The sequence below is a fragment of the Dipodomys spectabilis genome, unplaced genomic scaffold (genome assembly GCF_019054845.1).
Source record: "Dipodomys spectabilis isolate Male_0828 unplaced genomic scaffold, ASM1905484v1 ptg000050l, whole genome shotgun sequence".
Classification (NCBI taxonomy): Eukaryota; Metazoa; Chordata; class Mammalia; order Rodentia; family Heteromyidae; genus Dipodomys; species Dipodomys spectabilis.
Window position 1 is genome coordinate 9,052,646 of NW_024870727.1, and position 17,956 is coordinate 9,070,601.

General features: G+C 37.5%; 1 protein-coding gene across 2 annotated transcripts in view; it reads right to left on the reverse strand.

Moving 5' to 3' along the window:
* Positions 1-1,393: 1,393 nt before the first annotated feature.
* Positions 1,394-17,956, reverse strand: part of Sec62 (SEC62 homolog, preprotein translocation factor) — a 29,081-nt gene continuing 12,518 nt past the window's right edge. The window contains exons 4-9 of one of the 2 annotated variants that reach the window (XM_042678835.1): positions 14,202-14,406; positions 13,618-13,710; positions 10,506-10,566; positions 7,684-7,803; positions 2,490-2,935; positions 1,394-1,887 (exon numbers count right to left, since the gene is read on the reverse strand). In XM_042678835.1, coding sequence (XP_042534769.1) covers positions 1,759-1,887; positions 2,490-2,935; positions 7,684-7,803; positions 10,506-10,566; positions 13,618-13,710; positions 14,202-14,406 — 1,054 coding nt within the window. In that variant the 3' untranslated portion in view covers positions 1,394-1,758. Of the gene's footprint in view, positions 2,936-7,683; positions 7,804-10,505; positions 10,567-13,617; positions 13,711-14,201; positions 14,407-17,956 lie in introns of both variants that reach the window. The other variant, XM_042678834.1, reaches the window with a different exon arrangement.

The following is a 17,956-nucleotide window of genomic DNA, read 5'->3' on the forward strand; positions in this document are numbered from 1 at the left end:
CAAAGCTAGTGCTTTACCACTTGAGCCACACCACAATTTCTGGCTTTTTGTAATTTATTGGAGATAAAGAGTCTCATGGACTTTCCTAAAGCCTGGGTTGGCTTTGAACCAAAATCCTCAGATCTCAAGCTCCTGAGTAGCTAGGATTACAGGTGTGAGTCACCAGGGCCTGGCTTCTGGCTCACTTTTTAACCACATTATTCTTAATAAGATTTCTCCCAGAGATTCACCAAACATTTCTAGAAGTTTTTACCAACATTCTGCAGAATCCACACATATCAACAAGAAACTGACCTACTGTCTGCATGCTCCACATGTACTTGTAATATAAAGAACTTTCAATACTGAGTGCTTGACTATTACCAAGAGTAATAAAGGTTAACAAAACCAATTTTGTTTTTTTCTTTTTCTTTTTGCCAGTCATGGTGCCTGAACTCTGGGCCTGGGCACCATCCCTCAGCTCTTCAGCTCAAGGCTAGTGCTCTACCACTTGAGCCACAGCACCACTTCCAGCTTTTTCTGTTTATGTGGTGCTGAGGAATCGAACCCAGGGCCTCATGCATGCAAGGCAAGCACTCTACCACTGAGCCACCTTCCCAGCCCTCCAATTTTATTTCTGTAAAACACTTCTGATACTATTTTCATACTCCTAAAATAGGTATTGTTACTAATAAGAAACTCAGAGCCGGGTGCCCATGGCTCATGCTTATAATCATAACTATTTAGAAGGCTGAGATCTGGGGTGTTGTTTGAAATAAGCCCAGACAAATCTGAGACTCTTATTTCTAGTTAACCAGCAATTATCTTCAGAGGTGGAGTTGTGACTCAAGAGTCAGACAGAAAAAGCCATGAGAGGCCCAGAGTTCATTTCAGTACTGGCATTAAAAACCCTAACATCTCAGAAACAATAATTATATTCTACTATGAAAATAAAGTAGCAGAGCTTTGCAAATCTAAAGGGAAGATACCTAGGCACTAAACTCAATGAATCTTTGCAAAGAAAAAACTTGTTAAAATGACTGCAGCCCAGCAGTGTTTCACTAACACTTCTGCCCATTTACAAAGAATACAACAATGAAGTGATCAAATCACATAGCATAAGATGTGTCAATATACAGGAAGTACATTTTTTCACAATGCCAAGAGTTTACCATTTTTAGTCAGACACATAGATGAGGGAAAGTCCTACTCTACCTGTTTCATCTACAAAACAAAATGCTCCGTGACTGAGCAAAGTCATTTAATAGTCATTATTAGCCAACAAGAAAAATAGAACTGCAGAGTGATTATGCTCTAAGTAAGCAAGGCTTTCCTATGATTTGTAACTAATGTATCCAAGATAAAAAATCAAACAGCAAAATTACTTTGAAGTAATTACAGTCCAATGGTTGTCTATATTTTCTTTTATATCCTTTATTTTAAGTTGATATTTTAGAACAGTAAACTCTCACAGCGGTGTCTCCTGGTCAGATAACAGAATACCCCATTTTTAAATGGAAAGATTTAAAATAAATCAAGATGAACATTAAGGCGTACAAACAGCTATTTTCGGTCTGCTTCTGTTTAATTGGGATCAGTTTTTACTCATTTTCAAATACATGGAATGTTGGCACAAAACTGAAGCTGCTGTGGAAAGATCACAGATGTCCTGTGGGTTATGGAAACTTCCATTCCTCTCAAAACATACCCTTACATGGTCTTTATTGTACAAATTTATGTTGAAGTCTAAATAATAAGTAACAATTAAAATAAAATGTTTTATTTGTAAATTATGTACAGAATACACTTTATGTTACGACAAGGAGAGGGGAAGAAGGAAGAAGCGTTTGTCTGCTGGAGATGACCATCTTTCTCTGAATCAAATGTACAATTCAGTTTGGATTTCCTCTGTTGGAAAAGGAGAATTTGTAGCTTTGTTAAAAATATTGTTGCATCGTTATTAGTTGGTTTGTTTCCACAAAATGCTTTTGATCCCTGCTAACTCAGAATATTAGAAGAAACTTCTGGTATAATGTTATAAAGAGAAAAACTATCGAGAACAATGAGTTTAAGCATTTCATTCTAAGGAAACTGTGAAATGGCTACATAACTATGCATAATCTGACACATTGGAGTTACTTTATTCTTTTCAAAGTTATTTTGATTAGTCTAACAGTAAAAAGCCATATAACTATCAAAAATGCCCTTAATCTAAATGTCAATGTGGAAAATGCATCTTTGATATCTATCAAAATGAATGAGACCTATTTACTGTAAAATTATCAAATGGATAAAACTCATTAATGGCTGTAGACTGTACCAAGAATAGTACCAATATCCTATAAAACGAAGGACTATCACTGCTTGAATGTCAAATACACGTCGGTAAATTGATTTAAAGAATGCTACAGTGTCATGTGTACATTATGATGATCAGCCAACATAGAAAATCCAACCTCTTGCACTATTCAGTCCCCAAATTGGTCAGATTATGACTTTTCATGTGCAGCTTTAGGTGTGTCTCCATCGTTGTCTTCCTCCTCCTCTTCACAATCCCCATCTGTTTGCTGTTCCAGCTCCTCCTTGGTGATCATTTCAAAATCATTCCCATTTCCACTACTGTGCTGGGACCGGTCATCTTCCCTCCTGTCACTGTCTGTGTCTGAATGTCGTTCTCCTCCTGAGCCTTCTGTTCCATGATTTCCTGGTCCTACTTTTCCTTCCTCATCTTCCTTTTTCTCACTGTCTGACTTTTCCTCACTGTCGGACTTCTGCTGCTTTTTAGTTTCAGATTTCTCATCTTTCTTTAAGTCTGCTTTTGGTCCTTTGTATTCGTGTGTGTACAGAGGCCTGAAGGAATCAATGAAGCCCACGTCGGCAGTCAGATTTGGCAAGAACCAAAAGTGGTGCCTTCCTCCAGTTATGAGCCAGATGATAAGAAACAGAATGCAACGAGCTGTAGGAAAAAAATTTCTCTAATTGAATAAGTCAAGCATTAACTCAGTAGGGAGTATCATTCACTTTTATCAGCACATTTCATTTTATGTTAAATATGAAAATTTAAATCCTGACAAGTTTAGCAGCTATGACAAAATCTCTTTTTTTTTTGTCGGTTGTGGGGCCTGAACTCTGGGCCTGCGTGCTGTCCCTCAGTTCTTCAGCTCAAGGCTAGCGCTCTACCACTTGAGCCATAGCGCCACTTCCGGCTTTTTCTGCTTATGTGGTGCTGAGGAATCGAATCTAGGGCCTCATGCATGCAAGGCAAGCACTCTACCACTGAGCCACCTTCCCAGCCCGTGACAAAATCTCTTAAGCAGGGCATTCTGCTTTGAACTTGAGAGGTGTAATGCTATATTACTATTCTTAAAAACCAAACCAAGCCAAACCTCAGCACTACATATGCAGAAAAAAGCCGGAAGTAGAGCTCAAGTAGTAGGGCGCTAGCCTTGAGCTGAAGAGCTGAGGGACAGTGCCCAGGCCCAGAGTTCAAGCCCCACAACCAACAAAAAAGCCTCCCCCCCCCCAAAAAAAATAAGGAGATTTGGATTTTTAAGTGGGTAGCAATAAATTATCACGTCTCAATAGTTAATGTTTTCTATTAACTCACCAATTATATACATGCAGCTCAGTGATGTTTTTCTTCTTTTTTAAAGGTCATAATGATCATATCAACTCCAAAAATCAATTATGCAGATTTTCTGATTCTATTTTGTTTCCATTATAATTATATATAACTGATTTCAAAGAAAGCATTAAAAAAGTTCATCTACGCTTCTTTTATTATTCTGTAACTGCCTTAATTTATATATTAGCATTAATATTTATAAAGCTGCATAAGTTGTGGCAAAAAAAAGAAAAGGCCAATGTGTCTGAAATTATGATTTAAGAATAAATTCCAAGCCGGGTGCTGGTGGCTCATGCCTGTAATCCTAGCTACTCAGGAGGCTGAGATCTGAGGATTGCGGTTCAAAGCCAGCCTGGGCAAAAGGCTGTGAAACTTTTATCTCCAATATACCACCAGAAAATTGGAAGTGGTGCTGTGGCTCAAATGGTAGAGCACTAGCCTTGAGCTGAAGAGCTGAGGGACAGCACCCAGGCCCAGAGTTCAGGCCCCATGACCGGACCCCAAAAAAAAAAAAAATAGCATAAATAAAATCTAATTTCGTACCACATATAAACTGAAATTTAACATACTGCACAGTTTTTTCTCCATGTGGCATTAGGTTACCAAAAGCACAAAAGGAAGAATCTTAGATAAACTATGTCATGTACTGTCATACCACTGCTACACTAAAAATGACACAATTAAAGCCACTCAGGAGGCTGAGATCTGAGGATTGTGGTTTGAAGCCAACCAACATGGGAAATCTGTGAGACTCATCTCTTATCTCTAAGTCAGAAGTGGAGCTGTGGCTCAAGTAGAACAGTGCTACCCTTATACACAAAAGCTCAATTCTAGCCCCAGGATTAGAAAAAAAAGGGAGAGGGTTGTAATGCTAAGAATGCATATTTAAAATAACACCAAATATAATTTTGAACAATTGTACTTCATACAATAAAAAAATCCAAGTGGTATATATCAAATATTTGAAAAAGTATTTGTAACTGTATTTTCTAACAAAATAAACATAAAATGTTGGGTTTTTAAGAGTCTTTAATTTATAATACAAATTTAAATCCGTAGCAACCTTGAAAAATTACAAAAAATAAGTTTTGTTTTTTGTCAGTTGTAGGGCTTGAACTCAGGGTCTGGGTGCTGTCCCTAAGCCTCTTTGTACTCAAGATTAGTGCTCTACCACTACAGCCACAGCTCCACTTCCAGTTTTTGAGTGGTTAACTGATGATGTTTCACCAGGACTTTTCTGCCCGGGCTGGCTTCAAACGACATCCTCAGATCTCAGCCTTGTGAGTAGTTAGGATTACAATATGAGTCACTGGCCTCAGGTATGAGGCACCCAGCGAGAAATGGCATTTTAAAGAACAAAATAACCTAGTAATAATAATGGTTACTGGCCTAATTATAGGATAAGCAAATGAACAAATCTATTCAGTAGAGCTAAAATTTACTGAAAAATTTGAAGCAGTTTTTATTTTATTTTATTTTGGTCCCATCACGGGGCCTGAACTCTGGGCCTGGGCGCTGTCCCTCAGCTCTTCAGCTCAAGGCTAGCGCTCTACCACTTGAGCCACAGCACCACTTCCCTCTTTTTTCTTATGTGGTGCTGAGGAATCGAACCCAGGGCCTCATGCATGCAAGGCAAGCACTCTACCACTGAGCCACCTTCCCAGCTCCTTGAAGCAGTTTTTAAATTTTATTGGTTTGAGTAAGAATTAATTATATCTAATGTCAGATTGAAGTTTATTACTTTACTATTTCATTACACCAACACTCATTACCTGCACAACAGGCTTAGATATTATTTTGTGAAATACAGCTGTCGCAGCAGGGATCTTTTGTCAAGGTGACTAAGCTAGATGAAAGAGAAGTGAGAAGCCTCATTAAGAGATCATAGAGGCTGGGCGCTGATGGCTCATGCCTGTAATTCTAGCTACTCAGGAGGCTGAGATCTGAGGATCACAGTTCAAAGCCAACCCAGGCAGGAAAGTCCATGATACTCTTATCTCCAATTAATCACCAGAAAACTGGAAGTGGTGCTGTGGCTCAAGTGGTAGAGCTCTTGAACCTAAGAGTTCAGTCCCAGTGCCCAGGCCCAGAATTCAAACCCCACGACCACCGCCCCCCCCCCCCCCAAAAAAAATCATAGACATATGACTGACTGAAGCACTGGATGAACTGAGTTCAAGGCTGGTGGCACATCAGGACACTTTAATGGCCAGAAGGAAGGGATATATAACATTGCTTTGGGCTATAGCAGCAATGCTTTTTAATAAAAAAAATCTATTTTATATATCATAGCACCTGGGAATAAAATGCACTCAGTTCAGAAAAACCTTGGCCAAATTATGTCTTCTATTAGGTCAACAATGTGAGTACTGTCTTTTCTTTTCTTTTTTGGGTCCAGTCGTGGGGCCTGAACTCTGGGTCTGGGCGCTGTCCCTCAGCTCTTCAGCTCAAGGCTAGCTCTACCACTTGAGCCACAGAGCCACTTCTGGCTTTTTTCTTATGTGGTGCTGAGGAATTGAACCCAGGGCCTCAGGCATGCAAGGCAAGCGCTCTACCACTGAGCCACCTTCCCAGCCTGTCTTTTCTTTTATAAAGAAGTATTCTTAGATGGGTACTGGTGGCTCATGCCTGTAAACCAAGTCACTTAGAAAGCTAAGGTCCACAGGATAACAGTTTGAGGTCAACGTAGGAAGTCTAAGAGACTTCATTTCTAAAATAACCAGGAAAAAGCAAGGCTTGAGGTGTGGTTCAAGTGGTAGAATGCAAGCTGTAGAAAGCAAGCATAAGCTCTGAGTTTAAACACCCAGCCAGGTATTGGCAAAACATAATCACAAAGCTTGGTGAAAAAAATTAATCTGTCATTTGAGGAAAATAGCTAGAACTTTCTATTACATACCAACATAAACTCCAGGCTGTAATCCTTCTGCTTGTGCTTCCCTGTGTCACTATACCAAGTCATTGTGTTTCCAACTATGACATTGTGTTTCCCATAGTTGGAAACACATGCCCAGCCATTGAGTAAGATAGACTCTTGCAAAATTGCCTGGGACGGCTCAAAATTCAATCACTTAGTTTCTGCCTAAGTATGGAGAATTACAAGCTTGAATTACCAACCCCAGTCTCCTGTTTGATTTTTAAACATTTATGTATGTACTGTACCTAAAATTCACCTGAGTGAAAATTATTTATTTTTTTCCCCAAAGTGGCAAATTGTTTAGAACCATGCACAGAATTTAAATATTTAATACAACTTGCATTTGCCTTAAGCTAAATATAAAACAGGCTTATTTAAAGTATCATATCTAATAAATGATTTACCACTGAAAAATTATTAAATCCATGTTGCAGCTAATTTTAATTTTATTTTTTTAGTTTATGTGATACTGAGGAATAGAACCCAGGGCCCTCTTGCATGCTAGGCAAGCACTCTACCACTATGCCACATTCCCAGGCCTTCTGCAACTAATTTTTAAAATGCATTTCTTTGCTGATTAACAGAATAATGGCTGGATGTCAATGGCTCATGCTGGAGTATTAGCTACATAGGAGGCTGAAATCTGGTGCATTGTGTTCAAAGCCCTGGCAGAAAAGTCATTAGACTTTTGAAAAAAATAGGAAAAATAAGAAAAAATAGGGCTGGAGATGTGGATCAAATGATAATGTGCCAGCTGAACAAGTGAGAGGATCAGGTCTGGGGAGGGGGTAGTAATATAATAATGTATATTTCAAAGTAACTTCGGATAATTTCTAATGTCTCACCATAAAAATGATAGGTAAGCAAAGTGATGTGTACGTTTACAGTTTTCAAGTTCCACATTGTGTACATACATGAAAACATTATATTCTACTCTATGAAGTATAATATTCCAATTTGTCAACCACATACATGAAGTAATTTTTAAAAAGCCATATGGTAAACCTTTTTTTCAGAATAGACTCACAAAGTAGGATCATACATCTCATTTTTTTATTTGCTTACATTAATTTTGTTACTAAGCTTTCTTGAAGCTGTGCTTAGTGTCCAACTGCTTAATACTTACCTTACTTAGGTCAGTATACTAGTAATAAATATTACTTACCAACAGCAAGAAGAAGAATGCTGGCTACAAAACAGCCTGCACCCACACTGAGGTAATAAACACCTACTCTCATTTCTGCTGGCCAAAGAGGAAAGAGGGTGGCTGCTATTACTGCAATCACTGAAAGAAAAAACAGGTTAGAGATGACTTTTAGAATAAAAATTTAAATAGCTGGTTGCAGTAACATTGAACACATTCATGGGGGAAAAACTGTGAAACATAATATTGTCTCTTGTGTAAGTAAACAATGATCAATTAATTTCCTATTACTTAACCTAACATTTTATATTGTTCTTAAACTAGGTTATGATTTCTAATCTAAATTACATTTAATTAGAAATATATGTCTAGACATTCAAAACCACCCCTTAACTTACCAACTCTTAACATTTTCAAGCCATGACTATATTATTTTTAAACATTAGCCTGTGTACTAAGTTGGGGAACTTAAACAACATCCTCCTCTGGAAAAAAATGACTCCAAATATCCACCCTGGAGATAAGATTGTGGGTGGATCCTTGACACCCACAGAATAAAATGAGCTGAGCTCACCAAGAGATGCTAATACAGGTTTGCTCTGGCAGCCAGGGAAACTGGAAGTGTGATCACATGAAGGAATTGCTAAGAAATTAAAAGCTTAATTATTAGGTCTTTAGAAATAAGAGGATTCAAATTTTAGCTCCATCATACATTAAGTAATCCTGGGCAAGCCACTTAACCCTTTGAGACTAAGTTATCTAAGTGCCTGTTCCTATTTCATAAATGTTGGGAGGAGAGAGGAGACAGTCCATAGCAAGTATTTGGCATAATAGTATAAGTAATCAACAGCCATTAGTTAACTATTCAAATTTAACAGTTCCAAATCTTCCTGGGCTATTTGGAATGGAATCCTATCATACTGACCAAACTAATTTTAAGTAATATCTACCTTTCCTACTTGTTAAATTGGGTTTTTCCCCCCACCCATACCTGAAAGATACATTCATGTTTAAAAAGCAAATTAAAAAACAACACAAAAGATAGGCAAGATGGTGCATACTTGTAATTCCAGTTCTTTGGGGGTGGAAGGAAAAAAAGGTAACTCAAGACCCTTCTCAAAACTAAAAACTCTTGGGCACAGCTAGTATAATCCCAGCTATTTAGGGACTACAGACTGAAAAGACTGTGATTATAGGGTAGACCAGCTAAAAATTTAGTGAGACCCACATCTCAACAAACAAGATCAGTATAGTAGTATATGTTTGTAAGGAGGCACAGGTAAGAGAAGTACTGAAGTCTGAGCCCAGCCTAAGGTAAAAAAGGGCTGGAACATGGCTCAAATGGCAGAGTTCAAACTCTAGTATGGCCAAAAGGGAGGGAGGGGGGAAAATCAATGAACAAAAAGGTCTGGGGAAGCCAAGCACAGGTGGCTTATACCTATATTCCTAACTTCTCAGGAGGCTGAGATCTGAGGACTGCTGTTTGAAGGCAGCCTGGACAGGAAAATCATGAGACTCTTATCTCCAATTAACCACTACAAGCTGGAAGTAGAGCTATGGCTCAAGTGGTAGAGCCCCAGTATCAAGTGAAAAAAGCCAAGAAGCAGTGCCCAGGCCCTAAATTCAAGCCCCAGTACTGGCACAAAAAAAGAAAAAAGCAAAGAAAAAAAAGCTCAGTGAGGTATAGGCTCAAGTGGTAGCATAATTGCCTAGCCTGTGCAAAGCTTTATTTAATCTTCAGTACACCAATTAAGACAACAGCAATCCAAAAGGTATTAAGCTTTCATCTAATTCATCCATTCTCCAGAAGTAAATACTATTAAACTTCTATTCCCAGGGACTGCCTAGCTATGATTAAAACTATCTCCATATAATTTCTTCTCTAAATAAACATGTAATTTTCACTTCTGCAATTACTTTTATTCTTTAACATAGCCTAGGTTATCTTTCTACCAGTATATCCTAATTCATTAAAAGATGCATAGTATTCGATTATAATTTGTTTCACCTTTCTATTAAGGAATCTGAATTCTTTTCAGTTTTAATCTATCAGAGGTACAAATAATCTAATATTGCAGATATCATTGTAAACGTACATTTGTACATGTACGGTTCTATAATAGAGCAATTCTGGACTGATAATGTAGCTCACTGGTACAGTACTTGTCTAGTATGCACATGGCTGTTTCAGATCCCCAGCATCACAAAACAAAAACAGCAAAAAGACTAACAGAATTGCTTTAAATGGAATGGGTGTGGCAAAAGTACTAGGAATTTAAAATTTGAAGGATATTTGCTAGATTAGCTCTTAAGTGCAATCTGAAAAATTTAGATTAAAAGTGATTACATGTAAATATACATACACTGCACTATACATACAAAATGGGATAAATATGGGGATAAATTCCTAGAAGCAGAAATACTGGATATATGCATTTGGTATTTCCAAGATATTGCTAAACTGCCTGCTCTAAAAGCTAACTAATGGATATACCCATGAAATACTGGAATGTTTTTTCCCCCAAAGACTATCTCTGTAAAATTTTGTAATTCTCGGATCCTTGTTGCTCTTCTAAGTACAATTAAGCATCATCCATGATGAGTGGATTTTATTTTTTTGTCAATGTGCTACCTTTGCCACTTTTCTATCAGGCTAAACTCATAGATCTTTGTATTTATATTTTTCTTAATTTGTCATTTATCTTCTGGGTTTATTTAAAGTATACTCTTTTGTAACAGTAACAATTTTATGCTAAATTTATAAGTATTTTCCTTTGTGGTGCTCTATTTTGTTTTCTAAAATTTAGATTGTATTTTAAGTTTACTTACATATTGCTACTTACCAAGAATTAATCCCATGACAAATGTTTTAATGTGAACTGGGTCATAGATCCACACATAAACCTAGAAGAACCAAGAACCTCAGTGCTTAAAAGTTAAAAGGCCACTTTAGAAAGTTAAGTTGAATTCTATACCATAGGTTCTCTAAAGCAGTCACCACCCCTTAACACATGACAACTACTTTCCAAGTAAGGTAAACAAATTCCAAAGACCTTCTTTCAGTACTAGTGGTTCTTTTGGCATCCATTTAGCTAGGAAATTATTATTAAGAAAACTAAAAATTCTTTAATGTACTTAAGTAAATGTGTATGTACTTACATGCATTCAACAGTTTGTTAATATGTGCAAACCAATGTTTATTCAACCTAATGCCATCATTATTTTTTGTCCCTAATGTAATGATGAATCAATCTGGCCTAAGAACACAGTCAAGACTAATTCCAGCCAGGCCTTGTTGCAGACCCAGAAGTGCTCAATTCCACCATGTTCTCTCCTAGTGACAATACACAAGGAATCATTACTAGACTATCATAGATGACTAGTTTTCACTGCCCACTCCTCTATGGAGGGTTTGAAACTTGTAAGCAGGAAGCAATGTTGCAAAGCTTGATTTACTTTTAGTAGGCTATTTTACAGGTTTCTTATTACATACTTTTTACTACATCACAACAGAATTTGTTATCATGTAGGTTACTATGTTTACCATGCATCCATAAAACTTAGTTATGTTTTCTGTTTCTGTAAGTAGCAGTATTCTTCCATTTCTTAGTTCTATTTTAACTGGGACTTTATTGACTTTCTGGCTCACTTCTAACAACCAGGAGGGTTCCACTTCAGTCCTGGGAATCAGAATCACACATATTACTTCTACTCATTACTACTCTAAAACACATTTATGTAAAGACATTTTTCCATGGTTAGAAGTTATGGAATGTGGTCAGGTGCCGGTGGCTATTGCCTATAATCCTAGCAACTCTGGAGACTGAGATCTAAGGATCTTGGTTCCAAGCCAGCTGGGCAGTAAAGTCTATGATACTCTTATTTTCAATTACCCATCAAAAAGTAGGAAGTGGAGCTATGGCTTAAGTGGTAGAGCACTAGCCTTGAGCACAAAAGTTCAAGGACAGCACCCAAGCCCTGAGTTCAAGACTTAGAACTGCCTCCCCCCCCCAAAGTCTGGTATATAGCTGATACTCAGTGACTAATGGAATTAGTATTTGAGCTTAGGAAAAACCTTCAATCTTTTATTACAGTGGCTCGAAACCAAGGTTTTTAACCATTAGAATTATGGGGGGGGGGAGAGAATTATGTGAGGATACTTATTAACTCAGGTCCTGGGTGCTATCCCTGATTTTTTTTCCAGTCCCAGGACTTGAACTCAGGGCCTGGGCATTGTCCCTGAGCTGCTTTTGCTCAAGGCTTAGCACTCTACCACTTGAGCCACAGCACCACGCTGGCCTCTTATGTTTACATGGTACTGAGGAATTGAACCCAGGGCTTCATCCATGCTAGGCAAGTACTCTACCACTAAGCCACATTCCCAGCCCTCTCTGAGCTTTTTTGCTAGAGGCTAGCACTCTACCAACTTGAGCCATAGTTCCACTTCTAGATTTTCGGTGGATAAGTGTATCATGGACTTTCTGCCAAGCATTGGCTTAGAACCTCGATCCTCTGATATCAGCATCCTGATTAGTTAGGATTACAGGTGTGAGCTACTAGTGTCTGGCCATATGAGGATACTTTATACAACTACACACTTCCTGGCCTCCTCCCAACTTCCACTCTAGAGATTCTTATACAAGATTGTCTAGAATAAGCCTACACCATGTATTTTTTTTTCTTAAAAAAATAAAACAAAAAGCTTTCTCAGAATTTCACAGCTATAACCCCAGGAGCCTGAGTACTTTATAGATGATACCTTAGCTATAGCAAGAAAGGATATGTTTTTGAGATTCATAGTAGTTCAATAGCCAGCACATTGCTAATATTTTTGTGTTGGTGACTGTATCAAGCAGTCTTCATGGAAGACTACCAAATGGCTACACAAATTTCCATACCACTACACACATTACAAAAAACCAACCAACCAACCAACAAAAAACTACTTCTTGAACAAACAATCAAATAAGGTTGAAAATTTCAAGTTCCACAAGAAATGTGTCTGAGTGTACAGTGTAAGAGGTATAGTTCAATAGGCATCCTCCAGATTTCTCCCTCCCTCCTTCCCTTCCTCCCTTCCTTCCTCGTTCCCCCTCTTTTCCCCTTTCTTCTTCACTCCCTCCCTCCCTTCCTTTCCTCCTTTTCCCTCTGCCCACCCCTCTTCCTCCTCTGTCTCTCTTTGTGAAGGGCTTCAACTCAGGGCCTTCTGTTCTCACTCTGCTCTCTCACTGATGCTCTACCATTTGAGCCATACCTTTACTTTTAGCTTTTTTTCTGGTTAAGTGGAGATAAGACTCTTGAGATTTTTGTCTGCCCTGGGCTGGCCTTGAACTATGATCCTCAGATCTCAACCTCTTGTGTAGCTCGAATTATAGACATGAGCAGACATGAGCTATTGGCATTTGGCCTTTATTTTTTAATAAGAAACTGCATTTCAGCTGGGCAAATAACCATCCCAGTATTAAAAACTGCAATTATAAAACTTTAATTCAGATAATTAAGATCAGGTGGACTAGATTTTAACCAATGGATTCCAAACAGAAATGAAATCACCAACTTTCTGGATAGTGTCCATAAGAGAGTGTCCCTAAAAAGAAGGCTTTCTGTTTTAAGGTTAGTATGGAAGTATCCCAAAGGAAAAAAGGATGCGAGTGCTTAGGTCCTTCTTGGAGTTGTCTCGTTGTAGTACATTATCTCTTGATCACATTGATGAGAAAGAAAAAGCATCCATTTTTCATTAAGCCATTGCTATTTCAAGTTTCCCAACATAGTCAAATCTTATTTTTACAATTTACAAATCTAAATTCAGAGAAATTGATTTTTAAGAGTAATATTGTGCAAATAAACACATAATTATCTAAACTATTTCTTTTCTTAGATGATATCAAAGATATTTCTAAAATTCTGTATGAAAAACTGGATTTATAATCATAATCCAATCTAATATTATCTTACCTCATTTCCATCCAGAAAAACTTGATCATCATGGGGTTCAAGTTTGAATTTTTTCTTAGTTTCCTTCTTTTTGGGAGTTCCTGGAGTTTCCTCCTATTAAAACACAGTAGGAAAAATAACCAAGAAAGAAAAAGCAGTATCAACTCATACAGTAAAAATATATATGTCACACATACATTCTCAACTTTGTTATTTAAAATAATCCTAATATGGTTGTACTTGATTAAAAATTTAAATATGCTTATATGCTAGCAGAGATCATATGTGCAGCTTTTTCTTCCCAATCAAGGCTGGCATTTTACCCTTGAGTCATGCCTTTCACTTCTAGCTTTTTCCTGGTTAATTGGAAATAAGTCTCGAAGAGCTGTTTGCCTGGGCTGGCTCCAAAACCAATTCTCAGATCTAGCCTCCTGAGTGGCTAGGATTACAGGCATGATCCATTGGCACTCAACATTTTCCCTTTCTTTTTGGGGTGGTGGGTTTGAATCTAGGACCTCATGCCAGGAAGGCATTGTATCACCTGAGCCAAGCTGCCAGCACCATAGTGATTTTTTTTTAAATTTTTCAATTTTACTTGAACTCACCTTTTTGGATTCTTCCTTTTCACCATCTTTTTTTTTCTCTTTTTCCTTTTTTGTCTTTTCTTCCTTTATATTTTCTTTCTTGCTCTTTTTATCTTCTTCTTTTCCACTTTCAGCTTTTCCTTTATCTTTTTCTTTCTTTATGTCCTTTTCATATTTCATTTTCATTACTTTTAGTGCTCGATGGAAAAACTGCTTCTTTAAAAGCCTTGGGGAAAAGAAGATAGAATACTACCTATTAATTATATAGAAATAAAGTAGAAAACAAAAATATCAAGAGCCAATTAAAATGAGGAAAGAAAAACATAAATTGGCAACTCATAAGAAGAATTACAACTAGTAAGCTCATGGAAAAGTCAATTCCACTTAGTCAAAAAAAAGTTTACAACTAAATAGGTATAGAAAGTTGCCAAAACTTTCTATAAAACTGGGTGATATTGAATAGAATTTTCAATTTTAACTATTTAATTTAGGTATAAAGGCAATGAAAGGTTTGAGTATATAAAGCATCTCTCTGAATTCATTATATAATCTAACTGTCAAAGGAAAACAGTTTAGGCAACATTAATAGATTAAATAATTCCTTGATTAATCCTACTCATGTCTTTTCAGCTATCTTTTTTGTTTTTTCCTATGTGTACTTCATGATTCAGCCTGCATCTATAGTGATCTTTTTTTTTGTCGGTGTGGGGCTTGAACTCTGGGTCTGGGTGCTGCCCCTGAGCTCTTCAGCTCAAGGCAAGTAAGTGCTCTAGCACTGGAGCCACAGTGCTACTTCTGGTTTTCTGGAGGTTAATTAGAGATAAGGTCAGATAAGTTGATGTTAGGTGAAATGAACCCCAAGATAAGTATTCAAATGTTTTTTCTTTCATGCGATTGTTTCTAACATATTCATAAGATGATTTCTTTGTTGCTTTGTATGTCTCTCCTTCACAGTATAACCCCTGCTTTCACTGTATTTGATGTTGGTATAATTTGTGGAGGGGAAGGGAAAAAACAAATAATTTAAATAGGGATACAGGTGGACTCAATGCAACAATGAGATATACAAGTCGTTATGTCGAAAAACGAACTTTACAACTTTGGTGGGGGGGGACGGACGGATGGGCAGGGGAAACAAAGGAGGAGGCAACAATGCTTGATAAGAAATGTACTCATTATCTTGCCATGTAATTGTAACCCCTCTATATGGTATTTTCACATAAAAAAAAAAAAGAGTCTCACAGATATTCCTTGCCTGGGCTGGCTTTGAACCATGATCCTCAGATTTTAGCCTCCTAAGTAAGTGGTTAGGATTACAAGTGTGAACCACGGGTGCCTGGCTGTGAACTATTTTTAATTAAGTAATGAGTGATTAAATATACTAAGATGGGATTTCTGTTCTCTGATAAGGATTCTCACAAGACCAATCTAAAAATATGTGTGATTTGGCAAATACTATATAATCCTAGTTTCATTAATTTCACTCAATATATTGTTCTTCCTTTTTAGGTTATGTTTTGTACTTACTCCTGGGCTTTCACAAAGGTACACTCTTCCCTTTACCTGTAGTGTCTTCCTTCCAAAAAGCATTTTTTTCCCCACATGGTTCATTGCCTTGTTTCCTTCAGAGCTTTATTCAACTGCAATGTAACCTATTTTAAGACCATAGTCCCACTCCATCCTGTATTACTATCTCACAGCATCTAACTCCTTATTATGTTTTCAACTTCCCCAGACTGTAAACTCCTTAAGAGTAAAGTCCTTCCTTGCTTTACTCCTTTATCTGTTATATTCAGAAGCTCAGATAATCCCAAATTAAATCAACTCTGTTGGTAGTTCCTCTTTGAACCTTATAATCCTACTAATTTTATAAACCACTTTTTTCAATCTCATGTAGTTTTTTAGAATTCCTTTTGATTCCTGCCTTGCTAATGTACAACTACCACAACATAACCTAAAAGCCACGTGTCACTACGTACTTGTTTCAGCGTTATCACACTGTTCAGAAATCTAGTTCTTCCTAGTCATTGTGCTGTGTCCCCTGGAACATTTCTATTTTACCTGCTTGGCTGGGCTTCCATCTGCTGTCCATCAGTTGGAGTCCATAGCCCCTTCACAAAGCCAATGACTAGTTACCTCATTTGGCCTTATACAAAACATGTAACTGTGCAACTGTTTAAAGTGTCCTCTAAAATGTGTCCATTAATGTCTGTACCTATATATACATATGTGAACAAGCAAAAATTTGAATGAGACTTTAATGACTAATTATGAATAGAATGTAGGACTTAGTTAGTGAGGTGTTTAAATATGATGAGAAACCTTCCTTTGTACTGAATATATAATTTTGTTTGCAAACTTATTTCCAAGGATTCTATAAGGAATATTTATTACTGCTCAATATGAAAGCAAAAATGTTATCTTGTTTTAATTGAGTAAAAAGTATTTTATATTCATTCATATTATAAATATCTGTCCATGTATTAAAAGTATATGTTAAGCAGGTGCTGGTGGCTCACACCTGTAATCCTAGCTACTCAGGAGGCTAAGATATGAAGACTGCAGTTTGTAGCCAGTCCAGGCAGGAAAGTCCATGAGAACCCCAATTAACTACCAAAAAGCTAGAAGCAGAGCTGTGGCTCAAGTGGCAGAGCACTAGGCTTGAGCAAAAAAAGCTCAGGGACAGTGTCAGGCCCTGAATTTAAGCCCCAGGTCCAGCATACACATACATATATACATATGTACATACACACACACGTATACATATAGATAGTTGAAGGGTACATGTTCAAACGGTAATATTACCTGTGATTTAGATTTTTTCCATATCATGTTCTGTATCTTTACTTTCCCTAAATTTAATGGAAAATACTATTCTAAAATAACTTAGTAAATAAATCACTGAGCCAAGCAGTGGCTGTGATCTACATGGGAGGTAGGGATCAGATAATGAGGTTAGATACTAGCCTAGGTAATAAAAGGAATTCAGAAACTTTATCTTGACCAATAGGTATGGTGGCACATCTGGCACCCCCAAATATGGAGTAAACACAATCACTGGGTGTACTAGTATTCTCCTGTTATTCTAGTGGAGAAGGGAAGCACAAATAGGAGGATCACAGTGCAGGCCAGCCCAGGCATAAAACAAGACCCTATCTCAAAAAGTAACAATGCACAGAGGGGCCAACAGAGTAAAGTGGTAGGGTGCCTGCCAGGCAAGTGGCCCAGGGTCCAAACCCTAGTACATCAATAACAAAAAAAAAACCCAGGGCTGGGAAGGTGGCTCAGTGGTAGAGTGCTTGCCTGGCATGCATGAGGCCCTGGGTTTGATTCCTCAACACCACATAAAAGGAAGTGGCGCTGTGGCTCAAGTGGTAGGGTGCTAGCCTTGAGCTGAAGAGCTGAGGGACAGCAGATTCAGAAGAGCATAGAACCATCTGCTTTTGTTATTCTTCCTAAATAGCTATGCTACATTCATGAAAAAGATTATCCACTATTAATCAAATTAGCATGAGAGTAAGTTCACATTTAGGTAGACAAATACCACTTCTCCACTTAACAAGCTAGGTGGTATTAAGTTACTGAATTTTAAGCTGTCTATAAATCATATAGGTCTAGATATCACATAGGGGTTTTTAGGATAAAATGAAAAGCATGCTGAGCATAATTCCTGGCATACATGTACTCAAATAAATGTTAGCCATTGACCTATTCCTTAATGAGTCTTTAGAGAATGTCTTACTTAAACTAATTCTCCACACAGAAAAAGGAGACTA